We start from the raw sequence: 15514 nt of genomic DNA on the forward strand, positions 1-15514 counted from the left end.
TATGGAAATAGATCTTGATCAATGATACATGTAAAACCTAGCAGAATTGTGTGTCTGCTATTGTGGGGGGTGATTTGGGGGCGAGGGAAAGAACATGAATCATTTAACCATGAGAAAATATTCTAAATAAAAATTTAAAAAAAAGAAAGTGCAGTTTGGGCACGTGATCTCTAAAAGGTTTACCAACACTGCCCTAGACCATCAGCTTTATACAGAGAAGAACCTAATAAATAAGTCTGATGAAGACGTCTTTATTGACAACCATGGATATCTTGGCTCTTCAAGTCATCATGTCATAATTTTTTCTTTTATCTTCTCCTAGTTGTATCACTTATTTTTACTGAAAAGTTGATTTATGACTGGTGGTTGTTTCTTAATTTCTATATTTAATGAGTTAATTCCTGTGATTTATATCCTCAGGATTATAACTAGGATAAGAACTTACTATAGAAATATTAGGTGGTGGGTGTGCTTGATTGACTGGCCTTTGACCTTAGGGTTGATTTATTCTCTCTCCCATCTCATAGGGGTGAGTAAGTGAACTTATTTCTGAAGTCAGAAAATTGACTATCAGGTAGCACAGGGGACAGAGAACTGGACTTAGGGAGACCTTATTTATAAGCTATGTGACTGGGCAAGTTATTTAACCTCTTTCAGCCTCAGTTTCCTTATCTGTAAAATGGGGAAGATAATAGCACATATCTCCAAGAATTATTGGAAGTTTTTTTTTTTAATAAACTCTTGCCTTTTAGAATCAATACTGAGTAATACTTCCAGGGAGATGGGGGTGGGGAGTATTAAGGGCTGGGTAGTGGGGGTTAAGTGACTTGCCCAGTGGCACACAATTAGGGAGTGTCTGAGGCCAGATTTGAACCTAGGACCCCCTGCCTCTAGACCAAGGGTTATTGTGAGGATCATTTAAGATAGTATTTGTAAAGCCTTAAAATACAATATAAGTGTTGGCTATTGTTATTATAACTATTTACTGTCAGCTTGTTCTTAGCGTGTTTTTCAAAACTAATGTTTTCTCTTTCTCTTTCCTTTCCTACTGTAGATCATCAATGCAGTGGTACTTCTGATCCTATTGAGTGCCATGGCGGATCCAGATCAGTATCACTTATCCAGTTCTGAACTGGGGGGTGACTTTGAATTCATGGATGATGCCAGTAAGTACATTTAATAACCATTGTGGAGATTTGTGGTATTTTTTTAAAGTACTTCCTAGTGAGTTGAGATGCAGGGCAGATTTCCAGCTGTTAATTAAATATGCTGTGCCTGAACTGAACAAATTAAAAATATATATATTTGTTGCTTAATGTTCTATTTAGAAGAATCCTAGTGATTTTGCACAAACCTTCACCTATTCCATGTTTATATGAAGATAACATTTGTACTTAGGTTGATTCACTGTCTTCTGCCTTGCCCCTGTTCTTAATTTGAGTAAGTTTTTTCTTTCTTTTCACTGTGAAATTGAATCAAATATACAGATAAAATATTTATTACATACTGTATGCTTGGCAGTCTGCTAATTAACAAATATTTCTGTCATAAAGAAATATACAAAATGCATCTTCTCTCAAGAGAACCCCTTCCCATTTTAAGTTCTGAGAACATCAGTCCCACTTGTCTTGAAGCCCACTGGGTTTCTCTATTTAGGCACTTCTTTTCTTGTTTAGTCATGTCTGATTCTTTGTGGTTCTATTTGGAATCTTCTTGGCAAATATACTGTAGGGGTTTGCCATTTCTTTCTCTAGCTCATTTGATAGACAAGGAAACTGAGGCAAACTGGGTTAAGTGACTTATCCACGGTCAAAAAACTAGTAAGTGTCTGAGGCCAGACTTGAACTCGAGAAGAGGAATCTTTCTGACTTCAGGAAGGGTACTCTGTCTGCTTTGTCACCTAGCTGCCCTTGGCACTTCTCTGGAAGGCTATATATATATATATGTGTGTGTATATATATATATATATATATATACACACACATATGTATATATATGATAGCATAATATATAATAATATAATACATATATAATATATAATACTAATATATAATAATATATAATATAATAATAAATAATATATATTAAAAATATATTTTTTTCCTTTAAAAATTTTTTATTTTGAATATTTTCCCATAGTTACATGTTTCGTGTTCTTTCCCTCTCCCCCCATGGAAGACAATATATTAACTACTCCCCTTTCTAGAAACGACTTTGTTATTATCTCCAGGAAGGTAAGACCCAATTTGGTCTACAGAAACATGCAAGGTTTTGGTTGGTGAGGGATGGAAAGAAGCATCATGGAACTAAAGGCCGCTTACACCTTTCTGGTGCTCTAGACCTTTGGAATTATAATGGCTTTCTAACTCTTAATATTGAATACATAATCCCAAAGAGCAGGGAATCCAAATTCATTTCTATTTGGCTTCAGAGTATATTTTAATTGGCTGCTCATTTTGTTGCCTGTTTGCCTGGACAAGTTTCCTGTTCTTTTTTTGGGGGCTATCTACTTTTATGATGCTTTGGCTGATATTAAATTAGTTTCTACTCTCAGCAGACATGGGTTGGATTGACAGGTAAGATAACCAGGATGATGTAGGCTGGTTAGGGTTGTCAGGCCAAGATTAAAATGTTGTTTCAGGTAATCCATGAAAATGATTCATCTGTGGATGAGTATTTCAATTGCATTAAAAACAAACAAGCCTAGACTTTTATTTCCAAAATAATGGACATTAGTTATCATAATCTTAAAGCTTTATTGTTTCATAACCTTTATCCAGAAAATAGGAGTACCCTTTGACCTCATCCTTTCAAACTTATCAGCCTGGAAGTGCTTATCAGGTCTTGAATCATAGTCTGTATAAAGTGAGGGGTTAAAACCAGTGGAAATGCACATTGGATATGGGGGTGGTGTAAAGAGGGGTAAAGGGGAAAGTGAAAACAGGAATCATGTAACCATGGAAAATTTTTCTAAAAAAATAAAATATTAAGACTTAAAAAAAATAAAGTGAGGGGAGTGTTATGATTGTTAACCTTCAGCTTGTATTTTACAAGATGGATGGATTTGTGCTGTGTAAATGCCTCCCACTGAGGAAGAATGTAGTCCTAGGGAATATGATCCATGAAGGAAGAGGTGAAGTGGCTTCCCCGGGATTACACAGCTAATCAACACCAAAAGTGAGATTTGAGCCTGTGGGGTGACTGCGGGGATGTAGGGGTTAAATCCCCCCCAAACTCTCCCTCCTCTATCCTGTAAGTTCACAGAGAGGACACAGGTGCAGAGAAAAGGGCGACGTAACCTTGAGAAAGATATGGAAAGCAGAGAGAAATCTCATCCCTGGCTCCGGAGGTCAGGCTCCAGTCAAAACTATGTTTGTTGACCATTTGCTTCCCTTAATGAGCTACCTTGGTAGAGAGGAGATAAATATGCACATTGTTTCTGGCTGAGAGGCTGGAACAGCAGAAACCTGAGGGAGGAATGTGGTGGGATGAAGCTTGTTATAAGCCCACCAGTGTGAGAGTCACTCCTCCTCCCCTCGAGCGATCCTATCCCTTCGGTCCCTATTCTGGGATCCCCAAGATCGAGACATGAGCCTAGTTTTATTAGATCCAAACTCAGCACTTTATCTCTTATACTGTGCCATCACTAATTCTTGTATTTTGGCAGATGTATAATACTTAGGGCATCTGTCACATTATTTACTTCTTCTGAGAGGGATAGTGAATCCCTGTCATACTACCTGTCATAGTAATGAGGCTTATTAAAAAAAAAAAAGATTTTGGGTGCAGCTAGGTGACTCTGTGGATAGTGAGCCAGGCCTGGAGATGGGAGGTTCAAATCTGGCCTCAGACATTTCGTAGACCCTGGGTCAGTCACTTAACTCCCATTGCCTTGGAACTGATAATAAGTTTGGATTCCAAGATAGAAGGTAAAGGTTTAAAAAAAAAGATTTAAAAAAAACTTAATGTTAGCTTTAAAAAGCCCCACACAAAGTTAGCTTTAAAAAGATTGCCACAAAGGTAGTAGTAATTATTCTACCTTCCTTACTTTTATTATTTTTTTTATTAAAAAAAATTTTTTTAAACCCTTACCTTCCATCTTGGAGTCAGTACTGTGTATTGGCTCCAAGGCAGAAGAGTGGTAAGGGTAGGCAATGGGGGTCAAGTGACTTGCCCAGGGTCACACAGCTGGGAAGTGTCTGAGGCCAGATTTAAACCCAGGACCTCCTGTCTCTAGACCTGGCTCTCAATCCACTGAGCTACCCAGCTGCCCCTACCTCCCTTACTTTTAAAGATGCATATGTTAAAATGATCATTTTGGGAGGTGATTTTTTTTATTCCTGGCAGCCAGATAAACCGCCGTGCCTGGTGTCGGGAAGATCTGAGCTCTAGTCTGGCCCCAGACACTTACTGATTGTGTGACCCTGGACAAGTCAGCTAATGTCTGTCTGTCTCAGGTTCCTCAGTTGTAAAATGGGCTTAACAATAGCACCTCTCTCCCAGGGGTGTGAAGTGAAATAAAACTAAGTCCCTGATCCACTGGTTAAGGTATTAATCAATAAGCCTGCTTTTCCCTGTAGAAAGCAGACGTCAGGAATGTGCTTTCCCAGGGGAAAGGCAGAAGCAACATATGGTCAGTGTACCCCAGAGGATGACCCCTTAAGGAAGAGATAAATCCAGTATAGGATAAGATGTACAACGGAATGCCCTGTCCACCCCTGCTAATGGCACATCTGGCTTCTGTACAATAAGGCTTGCTTGCCCTGGTCACTCTGCCCCGGTCACTAAGGCTATATCTCACTCATGGTACGATTTAAAGCAATATATAATTTTCCACACTGTATAAGCTTGCTTTACATCTTGCATTTGTGTAACCCTATAAAAACTGTCTGTAACTTCAGTTCGGGGCAGCTTTCACTAGGAAAGCCTGCCCTGGCCAGTAGACGCATTTATTAATCAATAGATTAATAAATAAATATTGGTTCCATTAAATTGAACTTCTGGGTATCTGGACTGCTCTGTGAAGTATCCCACTTCAGCTGTTAAAGGGATTATATGAGATATTTGCAAAACACCTGGCACACAGTAGACACATAATGAATACTTATTCCCTTCTCTTCATTAAACGCAATTTGATAAGATGACAACATTTTCTCCTTTATCTCTTTACATAATTAGGTTTAGGGAACGAAGAGTTATAATAGACAGATGGGACTTTAGCTGAAACTGGCATTAAAATGGAATACTGTGTCCTAATTCTCAGAGATTAACCCTGGTGATGATTGTCTGACAATGTAGGCTTTATTTAGCTGACTTCAAAAGCCTGCCAGTACTTAAAACTTTAAAATAGTTACTCTGTTTTGTAATGCGCTGGCCATTAATTCAAGTGCATTTGAGGTTTATATTCTTTTTCGTGTGCGCTGAAGGATTGAATTGTCGGGCTTGTGGCCCCCCTTGAGGCCGACCAAAGGAAAATATTTGTCCATTTGGAGTGACCCCTCTTTTTATTACCGTTTTGCCTCTTGAATTTTTCTAATCTTTTGATTTGGCCTACTTTAATTAGTCTTCAGGAACTGAAGCAGTCGGCTATCATAATTGTCATATCATATTTGACTCTAGTTGTGAGCAAAATTACAAATTACCTGAAATAATCATTGACATCTAGATAGTAATTTAAGGGTTATTCATGGCATATCTCACCAGAGCCTTCGATTTGGAGTGTAATTACAATCCAGTAAGTTCAGACAATTTGAAGCAGTCAGTTCTGGATGTGAGAGGTCCTGGGTTCAAATTTGGCCTTAGATACTTCCTAGCTGGGCAAGTCACTTAACCTCAACTCAGTTTTTACAATTCTTCTGCCTTGGAACTGATCCTTAGTATTGATTCCAAGCCAGAAGGTAAGTTGTTTTGTTTTGTTTTGTTTTTAAACTCAGACTACTGTTATAAGAAATGATGAGCAAGATGATTTTGGAAAAAGCTAGAATGATCTGCATGAACTGAAGCAGAGCAAAATAAGCAGAACTGGGAGAATGTTGTACAAAGTAAGAGCAATATCGTATAATGATCAGCTATGAAAACACGGCTGCTCTCAGCCATGCAATGATCTGGGACAATCCTGAAAGACTTATGACAGGGAATGCTACCCACTTCCAGAGAAAGAAATGTTGGAGTCACATGGATGCAGATCACACACTATTTTTCCTATCAGTGTATTTATGGATTTATTGGGAGGTTTTGGTCTTGTATGAGTGTGCCCTTACAACAGGGACCAATAGAGAAGTGTGTTTGGCATGGTAAAAGTTGGGACTATTCACTGGAAGGTCAAACACTGAAGCTGAAGCTTAAATACTTTGGCCACATAATGAGAAGACAGGATTCCCTGGAAAATACTCTGATATTAAGAAAAATTGAAGGAGAAAGGAAAAAGGGACAGCAGAGGTTGAGATGTATAGTGTCATGGAAACAAATTTGAACTCGGACAAGCTTTGAGAGATAGTGGAGGATGGAAAGTCTTCACTTGCTATGGTCCATGAGGCCATGAAGAGTCAGACACAACCGAATGGCTGAACAACAAAAAACTCAGTTTCAGAAATGCGGGGTTTAATATGGACTATAGTAAGGGTTACCAGAAAATTAGACGTTGGTTTGTGGGTCGGTGTGTTTACCCTGGTAAATATTATTACTCGCAGTAGCTATCAAATAAATCAATATAATATCAATAAAATCAAATAAATAATAATCACATGAAAGACCAAATCAGAAATAAGAAAAATGCCTATCAATTGGAAAAGTATTAAATGAATTGTGGTACATGGATTTAAGTGAATGTTACTATTCTGCAAGAAATACTGAGTATAGGGGGCAGCTGGGTAGCTCAGTGGATAGAGAGCCAGGCCTAGAGACGGGAGGTCCTAGGTTCAAATCTGGCCTCAGATACTTCCCAGCTGTGTGACCCTGGGCAAGTCACTTGACCCCCCATTGCCTAGCCCTTACTAGTCTTCTGCCTTGGAGCCAATAAACAGTATTGACTCCAAGACGGAAGGTAAGGGTTAAAAAAAATACTGAGTATGAAGAATCGTGGGAAGCATAGGAAAACTTGCCTGAATTGAAACAAGGGTAAGTACCTGGAACCTGGAAAACAAAACAATTCACCCAATGAAGTATGACAATGTCAATGGCAAGAACAGCAACAAAAATTAAATAGTCAAATGCTATAGAATTATAAGGATAGAACAAGAGAGATGAGGATGCTGATCCTCCTTTCCTTCTTTGTAGAGCTGAAAGACCACAGAGGAGAATCGCATCAGATACTGACTGTTTCATGCTTTCCATCTCTACATAACATGACAGACTTCACTGATATTCTGGTTATTTTACTGAACTGACTTTCTCTCATTCTCTCTCATTCTCTCTCTCTCTCTCTCTCATTCTCTCTCTCTCTCTCTCTCTCTCTCTCTCTCTCTCTCTCTCTGTCTCTCTCTCTCTCGCTCTCTTGTTTCTCACTGTGTCTGTCTGTCTCTCTTTTATTCCATTGTAGAAGATTATAAGAGATGGATCTTGTGAGGGCTGGAGGAGTGTATTAAGAAAAGACAGTGGCACCCAAGCAAAAGATATCAATAAAAGCTGAAAAAAGAAAAAAAGGCAAATGTTAAGAGAATCCCTACTTGTGAGGTAGCTGATCCCCAGATGAAGAAAGAGCTGTGATTTATATAGAGTGGATTTGCCAGGCATACTTCAGGTCTTCTTTAATTCATGTTACAAAAGCAGTGATCACAGTGCATGTGGTGCTACATCTGGATTTAATTAAGGGATTTGATATGTGAACTCATGGAGTTTTAGTTGGATAATTAATTCCTATTGGTTTGGCTGTGAGTTCTAGATCATAGATTGAGTTCTGACTAAAGGAATACAAACAGTATTAGTAAATATGTTTGGCCCATCATAATCTTTTTTTTTAAACCCTTACCTTCTGTCTTAGAATCAACACTGTGTATTGGTCCCGAGGCATAAGAGCAGTAAGGGCTAGGCAATGGGGGTTAAGTGACTTGCCCAGGGTCACACAACTAGGAAGTATCTGAGACCAAATTCAAACTCAGGACCTCCTGTCTCTAGGCCTGGCCCTCAATCCACTGAGCCACCTAGCTGCCCCCAGCCCATCATAATCTTAAGGGGAAGATTATCAAAGTAAGTGTGTAACCCTGGGCAAGTCTCTTAAGCCCATCACCTAGCCCTTATTGCTCTTCTGCTATGGAACCAATACAGTATATTGACTCTTAAGATGGAAAGTAAGGGTTAAAAAAAAAGAGTTTAAAAAATAAAAATAAAATAAATTCTCATATGTTGTGTTCTCCTGTGATAGGTAGATTGTTACATATTTATAGAGTATTATATAAATTGTATTTATATCAACATGCACAATTAACTTATTATTTATTATAGACCTTGACCTTCATTTGTAGTCAGCTAAGTGGCATAGTGGATTAGAGTGCTGGCCTCGGAATCTGAAAAGAGACCTGGTTTCAAATCCTCCCCAGACATTTATTTAGCTGTGAGATGACTCTGGACAAGTCAATCTTAACCTCAGTTTCCTCATCTATAAAATGGGAATCATAGTTAGCACCTTCCTTCTAGGTCTATTATGAGGATCAAATGTGATGACATATTTAAATCGCTTTGTAAATCTTAGAGTAATATGTAGATGCTAGCTATTATTATTAGAATACAAAGCTATAATTTATATTTTGCACATTTTGAGGTGGCCTTGATCCTGATGGGGATGTCTAGTCACAGGTAAAAGTGAATGAGAGTGCAGCAGAAAAGACAAAAGGTGCAATGAGCTATTGTGTCTTCTGTGGGTATAAAACATTGCTTTCCTGGGCCTTTTCCTTCCTGGAAAAATCTATGTTGTATATATACAAAGCAAAAAATGTAGATCTGGGCAGGGGGATGAGACTGTAGGCAGAAAGACCAGTTAGTAGGGTATTATAGTATCTTGGGAGTGAAGTAATGAGAGTTAGGATTTAGTGTCCTTGAAAACTCCTCAATCACCAATATTCCCTTTTTAGGGGCCGGGAGAAGCAATGGAGCTTAAATTTCACTGGAGGAAAATCCCTTCTTCCTTCCACCTTCACTGGTCAGCATCCAGTTGGCAATTTATAGTGCACGATCATTGCTTAGAGCTTTAAGAAGTTAAATAACCATGCAACCAGTATGGTCAGTGTAAGGATGGGGGGCAAAGGGAAGAATCTTGGGGGGGGGACAGAATGTTGCAAGAGACAAGAACGGCAGTTCCACTAATACATCGGGCATGAGCCCAGGCCAAGACGTATAGACCTCAGATCATTCTGGGGATATGGAAAGTTGGTGGAACAACAGAGCCTTCCAGGTACTTACCTCCTCCCACCTAGGAACAGAGAGTCCTCAGTAGCAACTTTATTTTTATAGGAGGAAGATGTGGGATCTAATGAGTAACCAGATGTAGCTTGAGACTGATCAGTGTGGCATAGAAAACCCTCCCCATACAGCACTGGTGAAATTGTAACTAGAAGACTGATCTTTCCCAAGCAAACACAATGACAGACGTGTACTCCAAAGTTGGAGAGCATCCAGAAAAGAGAGATTAAAATGACTTAGGAGTCTGGACAGGAGAAACTTTCAAGTTTATAGCTCAGACAAGGAAGGCGTGGGTGGCAGGCTGTCCATTTTGCCAACTTTTCACAGGATACCTAGGAAGAAAGAGAATGGAAAGTTTGGAGAAACCGATGCCATCAAACAAAAGACATTCAGATTTTCTCAGCCCGTAGTGGGCAATTAATATATTTTGATGATGGACTGACTGTCAAGGAGCTAAGCCTTCTGTGGGCTGTGATGTGATTTTAGGAGGTGCATTTGAAACTGGTACTGCAGGTTGAAGTAAGGGATTTAATTTTAGGGAACAGTCAGACATCATTTGCCCTGCAGTGGGGACAGGAGAAATTTGCTATGCAAAGGGAAAATTAAAAGTGAAATAAAAGGCTTTCATTAGTCCAGGATTTCTGCTGCTCTAGTTTAAAAAAAAAAAGAGGTTCAGAAATGTCTTAGCCAAAGTTTTCAGACTTCTTATCTTTACTGGAAACATTAATAATGTTGCTGGTATTATTCATTTCAATTTGGAATTCCTTGCCTGTCTTCCTTGAGCATGATTAAAAATATAATTGCTTGGAAGCAGTATCTGTGCTATTTCAGAGGAGTTTATGATTGACCTAAATAAACTGAGAGGAAAAAAAAACATTTTTCTGTTTATAATAACAATAGCTAGGAGTTAAATGACACTTTATAAATATTATTATTTTCAATCTTCATGACAACTCTCAAAGTAGGTGCTATTATTATCCTCATATTACAAATGAGGAAGCTGAAGCAGACAGAGGTTGTGACTTGCCTGGGGTCCCACAGTCAGTGTCTAAAGCATAATTTGAATTTGGGTCTTCCTCACTTCAGGCCCAGTGCTCTCTCCACTGTATTATCTAACTGCCCTTTATTTAGGGCTATTTGTGATTGTTTGCTCATTTGAATCCTGAAGTCTGCTTTTATGGTAAAGGGAGCTAGAGCTAGACTAGAACAGTGGAAAGTGCATTGATTCTGAAGTTGGAGGATCTGTCTTCAGATCTAGTTTCTGATGCTCATAAATAAATTTTATTTGTGACACTTAACTAAAACAACTAACAAATTTATATAGACAGAGCACCAATTAGAAAGTATTATAAACAACTTAATCAGTCATTTTAAAGTAAACTACTAATCAAAAATAACTAGCTAACTAGCTGTGTGACCTTGGGCAAGTCACTTAACTCCCATTGCCTAGCCCTGTAACAAATAAAATTAATATAGAAGGATATATATAAAAGATATTAGGGTTAAAAAAAAATAATTAGCTAAAAGGGTAAAAAAGACCACCTGAGCTCCTATTTTCAGCCTGTTCCCAAGTAGAACTGCCTTCTATCTGTATTCATACTTGAGGCTCGAACAAATTCCTGTGACTTTCAGGCAATTTTGGTTGAGTGATGGATTGAGACTTTGGTGGAAGCCCACCCTGAAGTGAGCCTGGTCTTATCTGGTAAGAAGGAAGCTTAGAGGATGGGATCTCTGAGATGGTAGGGTGATGGCGGTTTATTTTTAGAGGGTCTTGTTTTTCATGCTTGGGTTAATAAAGTTTGATTCCATCCATTGCAAAGTGTAAATCTAGTTAGTGTTTCGGTTGTGCTAGTTAGCATATGTAATGGTAAATAGGAGCACCGGTGCCTCACACTATAATTATTTGCCTCATTTCTGTTTGGCTCCATTTACTACAGCCATAAAGAACAGTCCTTGACTAGGTACGCTCTTATCTCTACCATCAAAACCAATGTCGGAGAGTATCACAATGAAAACAAAGGCTGTGCTGGCTCTGTTGGTCCCAAAGCCTAAAATATTTGGGTTTGCAGCTGATCCTCAGACGTAGAGGTTTAATATTTTCTTGTTCTGCCAGCTACTTCCTCTTTATGCTCAATTTTCTCTTCCCTTCTCATCCAGATAACTGGACAGTTTTGTCTGTTAATTTAATCAGATGTGCAGCAACCAATTCCATGCTAACTGACCATGTAATTCATTATTTAACCATAAATATCTCAACTGATGTTGCTTCCTCCCAATCCAAAAACTGTTCAAGTTCACAAATGTAAGCCATTAGTGACCAGCTCCTTTGTTGTATTTCTGACATAGAGGTCATTGTATCAGGTATACAAGATGAAATCTCCAACACGGGTAAAATTTTTATGAAAAAAAGAAAATTCATTGTCATTTTTTTGTTTTTTATCTAGCTTTCACTCCAAATACATACCCTTTCACTTTCCTACCAAAAGAACCATTTCTTGTAGCAAAGAATAAAGAAGAGAATAAGAAACTAGTTCATCAAAATTAAGATTTTTTTTTTAAACCCTTACCCTCCGTCTTGGAGTCAGTACTGTGACTCTAAGGCAGAAGAGTGGTAAGGGCTAGGCAATGGGGGTCAAGTGACTTGCCCAGGGTCACACAGCTGGGAAGTGTCTGAGGCCAGATTTGAACCTAGGACCTCTGTCTCTAGGCCTGGTTCTCAATAAACGGAGCTACTCAGCTGCCCCCTCAAAATTAACTTTTGACAGTTATTTATCATTCTGCATCCATAGTCCCCTACCTCTGCAAAAGTAAGAGGGAGGTACATTTACATTTTGTAATTACATAGTATTCATTTCTATCTTTTTAGTTCTTTATGTTTACATTGTGGTGGTGGTTGTCATTCAATCATTTTCAGTCATATTCAATTCTTTGTGATCCCATTTGGAGTTGTTTTAGCAGAGATACTGATACTTGGAATGGTTTGCCATTTCCTCTATAGCTTGTTTTATAGATAAGGAAACTGAGATAATTAGGATTAAGTGACTTGCCCAGGGTCACACAGCTAGAAATTGTGTACGCTAGATTTGAATTCAGAAGATGAGTCTTCTTAGCTTTGGGCCCAGCATTCTATTTACTGAGCCACTTAGCTGCCCCATACATTGTGGTAATCCTGCATATTGTTTTCTTGGTTCTCTTTACTTCATTTTGCATCATTTCATATGTCTTAGTTTATTGCTTTGTATTCTTTGTATTCATCATTTTATCCTGGCACAGTAACACTCCATTATATTCATATGCCACAATTTTAGCCATTTTCCAATCAATGGCCCTCCACGTTGTTTTCAATTCTTTGGCATCACAAAAAGTGGTGCTTTGACTATTTGGTTGTGTACAAGGTTTCTCTTTCTGTCTTTGACCTACCTCTATTTGGAATCCTTCCCCCACCCTCTATCTCTTAAAATCCTGCCTAGCTTTAATTCTGTCTCCTTCACCAAATCTACTTTAACCATCTCAGCCAGAAGTTCCCTACCTCCTTCTATTCCTGTGTTCCTTTTGATTTCTTAGGGTCCTTATTACCTCTCACCTTTCATCCTCTCTCTTTAGGGGTGTGTTTTGCCTACTTCCTGGAGGGTTCCTACTTTTTTCATCTTTGTGTCCCCCACAATTCATGAGACTGTGCTTTGGAATTTTCAAAATATGCAATAAATATTTGTTGAATCAGCAAAAATGCAAAAGGGATATATGTGCCTGGCTTGTACTGGCAAACATTTTCATCAATGATTTGGAATATGACAAATATGTAGGGGGTTTAGGGCAGCTGGGTGGTTCAGTGGATAGAGTCCTGGGTCCTCATCTTTCTGAGCTCAGACCCTTACTAGCTATGTGTGATCCTGGACAAGCCACTTTATCCTGTTTGCATCCATTTCCTCATCTATAAAATGAGCCAGAAAAGAAAAAGACAAACCACTCCATTATCTCTGCCAAAGAGAACCCCAAATCGGGCCACAAAGAGTTGTATAGAACTGAAAAACTACTGAACAAGAAGTAGGAAGTTTAGAGAGAGTCAATAGAGAAGTCGTTTGACCCAGGTCAGAAGGCCACCAAAGGACAGAGTTTCTTATCGGAAAAGCCTGTCTACTGTGCTTTACTCACTTCTCTATCTCACCCAGAAAGGAAAAGAAAAGAAGGAAACAAGCATTTTTGAGGCACCTGTTCTGTGGCAGGCACTTTAAGATATTACCTCATTTGATTTATTCAATTAAGATACTATTATCATCCCCATTTTACAGATAAGGAAACAGAGGCAGATAGCAGCAAAGTGACTTGCTTAGGGTCACACAGCTAATGTCTGAAGCTAGATTTCAACTTAAGTCGCCCTGACTCCAGATGCAGAACCATTTAGCTGTGAAGTGGTGTGATAAATCCAAAACAGGGTGACTGACTATAAATTAATAAGTTGAACGGAGAGATCTTATGTTGTACAGAAGACCTGAACTTGTTTTATTTCCAGATACATAAAACCTATGTGACCTCGAGCAAGTCACTTAACTTCCATGGGACCTCATGCAGAAGATGAGAAAGTTGAACTTGGTGGCCTCTGAGGTCCCTTTCAGCAGTAAACCTATGGTCCTATGAGAAGAGTGTATCTAAATGGAGAACCAAGGGAAAAGCTGAAAAAAATTAAGAATTCAGCAAAGCTGGGAAGAGCTATGAAGAAGATAGGCAGTTAACAGGAGACTTAGGATAAGAGATCAGAGGGGCAAGTTCGACCTCTACCCAATGCATCCCTGCTGATACTCTGGCCAAGAAGAAAATTTTCCATAGACACTGGCTGAGAAAGTTCATTGAGGCTAGCTCTTGCCTTCCTTGTAGAAGGAGGGCTGAGTTGCCAGTGGTTCTATAGATAGAACTAGAGGTAAGAAGGATATATCTGAGGCATAGAAATTGAAGCATCCAGCTAACCTTGCAGATGGAAGAACAGTAGTCTTCTCTGTAAGAGAGAGGATTATTGATCATAGTACCTCTCCCCACCACCTGACTCCCACCAGTGGAGAGTGAAGAGCTAAAAGAGCTGTAACTTCAGCATCCTCAATGGAGGGAGGTGGTTTTAGAGTATAAGATGACCCTAAAGATAGAGTTGACAGTCAACTGGAATGAAAAACAGTGACTGGAGTGGAACAGAAGAGAATACTAAGAAGCAGTACACGGACAGCACCTGGCAGAGAGTGGGTTGGCAAAGACCCCTTGCAGCGTTTTCATCATGAGTTTGGCCCTCCATTTCATGTGTCTTGGTCTTGTGTGTTCTCTGCACATGAATTTCTTCCTTCATACTGCTGGCCTTGCCCAAATACAGATATCCCAAATATTATCTTTACAAAGATCAACTTTTCCCACTGAATATTTATGTACTTGTGAGGCAGGGAGTGCAAGGAAAATGTTTTTACTACTTTAAATACTATTTAAATAAAATTTCTACTAGGAATTAATAAAAATTATTAAGCATTTTTATGTGCCAAACCCTGTGCATTTCTGAAGTATGTCATTGGGCTAACTAATAAAATGATAAATAGCTAACTTTTATATAGTACTTAAAGCTTTCAAAACCCTTCACACATATTATTTCATATGATCCCCATTTTACAGAATGAGAAGACTTGAGTCTAAGTGACTTGCCTAGGATCACTTGGTAGTAAATCTGTGAGGCAGTATTGGAACTCAGATCTCCTTGACTCCAAGTCTACCACTTTATCCACTAAACTACTTAGCTGCTTTAAAGCAAAACATTGTGAACTATGGTTAAGAGAGAATCCTTTTTTTAAGCCCTTACCTTCTGTCTTAGTATCAATTCAAAGACAGAAGAGCAGTAATTAGCTAGGCAATAAGGGTAAAGTGACTTGTCCCAGATCACATAGCTAGGAAGTGACTGAGGCCAGATTTAAACCTAGGTCCTCCTTCTGCCTCTTAGAGAGAATTCTGATCCACAGACTAGCCAGAACATAGAGCAGCAAACCAGGAAGCCCAGGCTACAGACTGGGGGCATGATTATAAAATTTTCAGATGATTTAAAACTGGGAGAGAAGACTTAACATATTGATGTATGGAATCAAGAACCAGAAATCTT

At 38.8% G+C, this 15514-nt stretch overlaps 1 protein-coding gene across 1 annotated transcript in view; it reads left to right on the plus strand.

The window, feature by feature from the left end:
• Positions 1 to 15514, plus strand: part of LAPTM4B (lysosomal protein transmembrane 4 beta) — a 117535-nt gene that overhangs the window by 35476 nt on the left and 66545 nt on the right. Inside the window, exon 2 of the mRNA XM_044668563.1 lies at positions 1055 to 1166. Coding sequence (XP_044524498.1) covers positions 1055 to 1166 — 112 coding nt within the window. The remainder of the gene's footprint in view (positions 1 to 1054; positions 1167 to 15514) is intronic.

The sequence above is a fragment of the Gracilinanus agilis genome, chromosome 1 (assembly GCF_016433145.1).
Source record: "Gracilinanus agilis isolate LMUSP501 chromosome 1, AgileGrace, whole genome shotgun sequence".
Lineage (NCBI taxonomy): Eukaryota > Metazoa > Chordata > Mammalia > Didelphimorphia > Didelphidae > Gracilinanus > Gracilinanus agilis.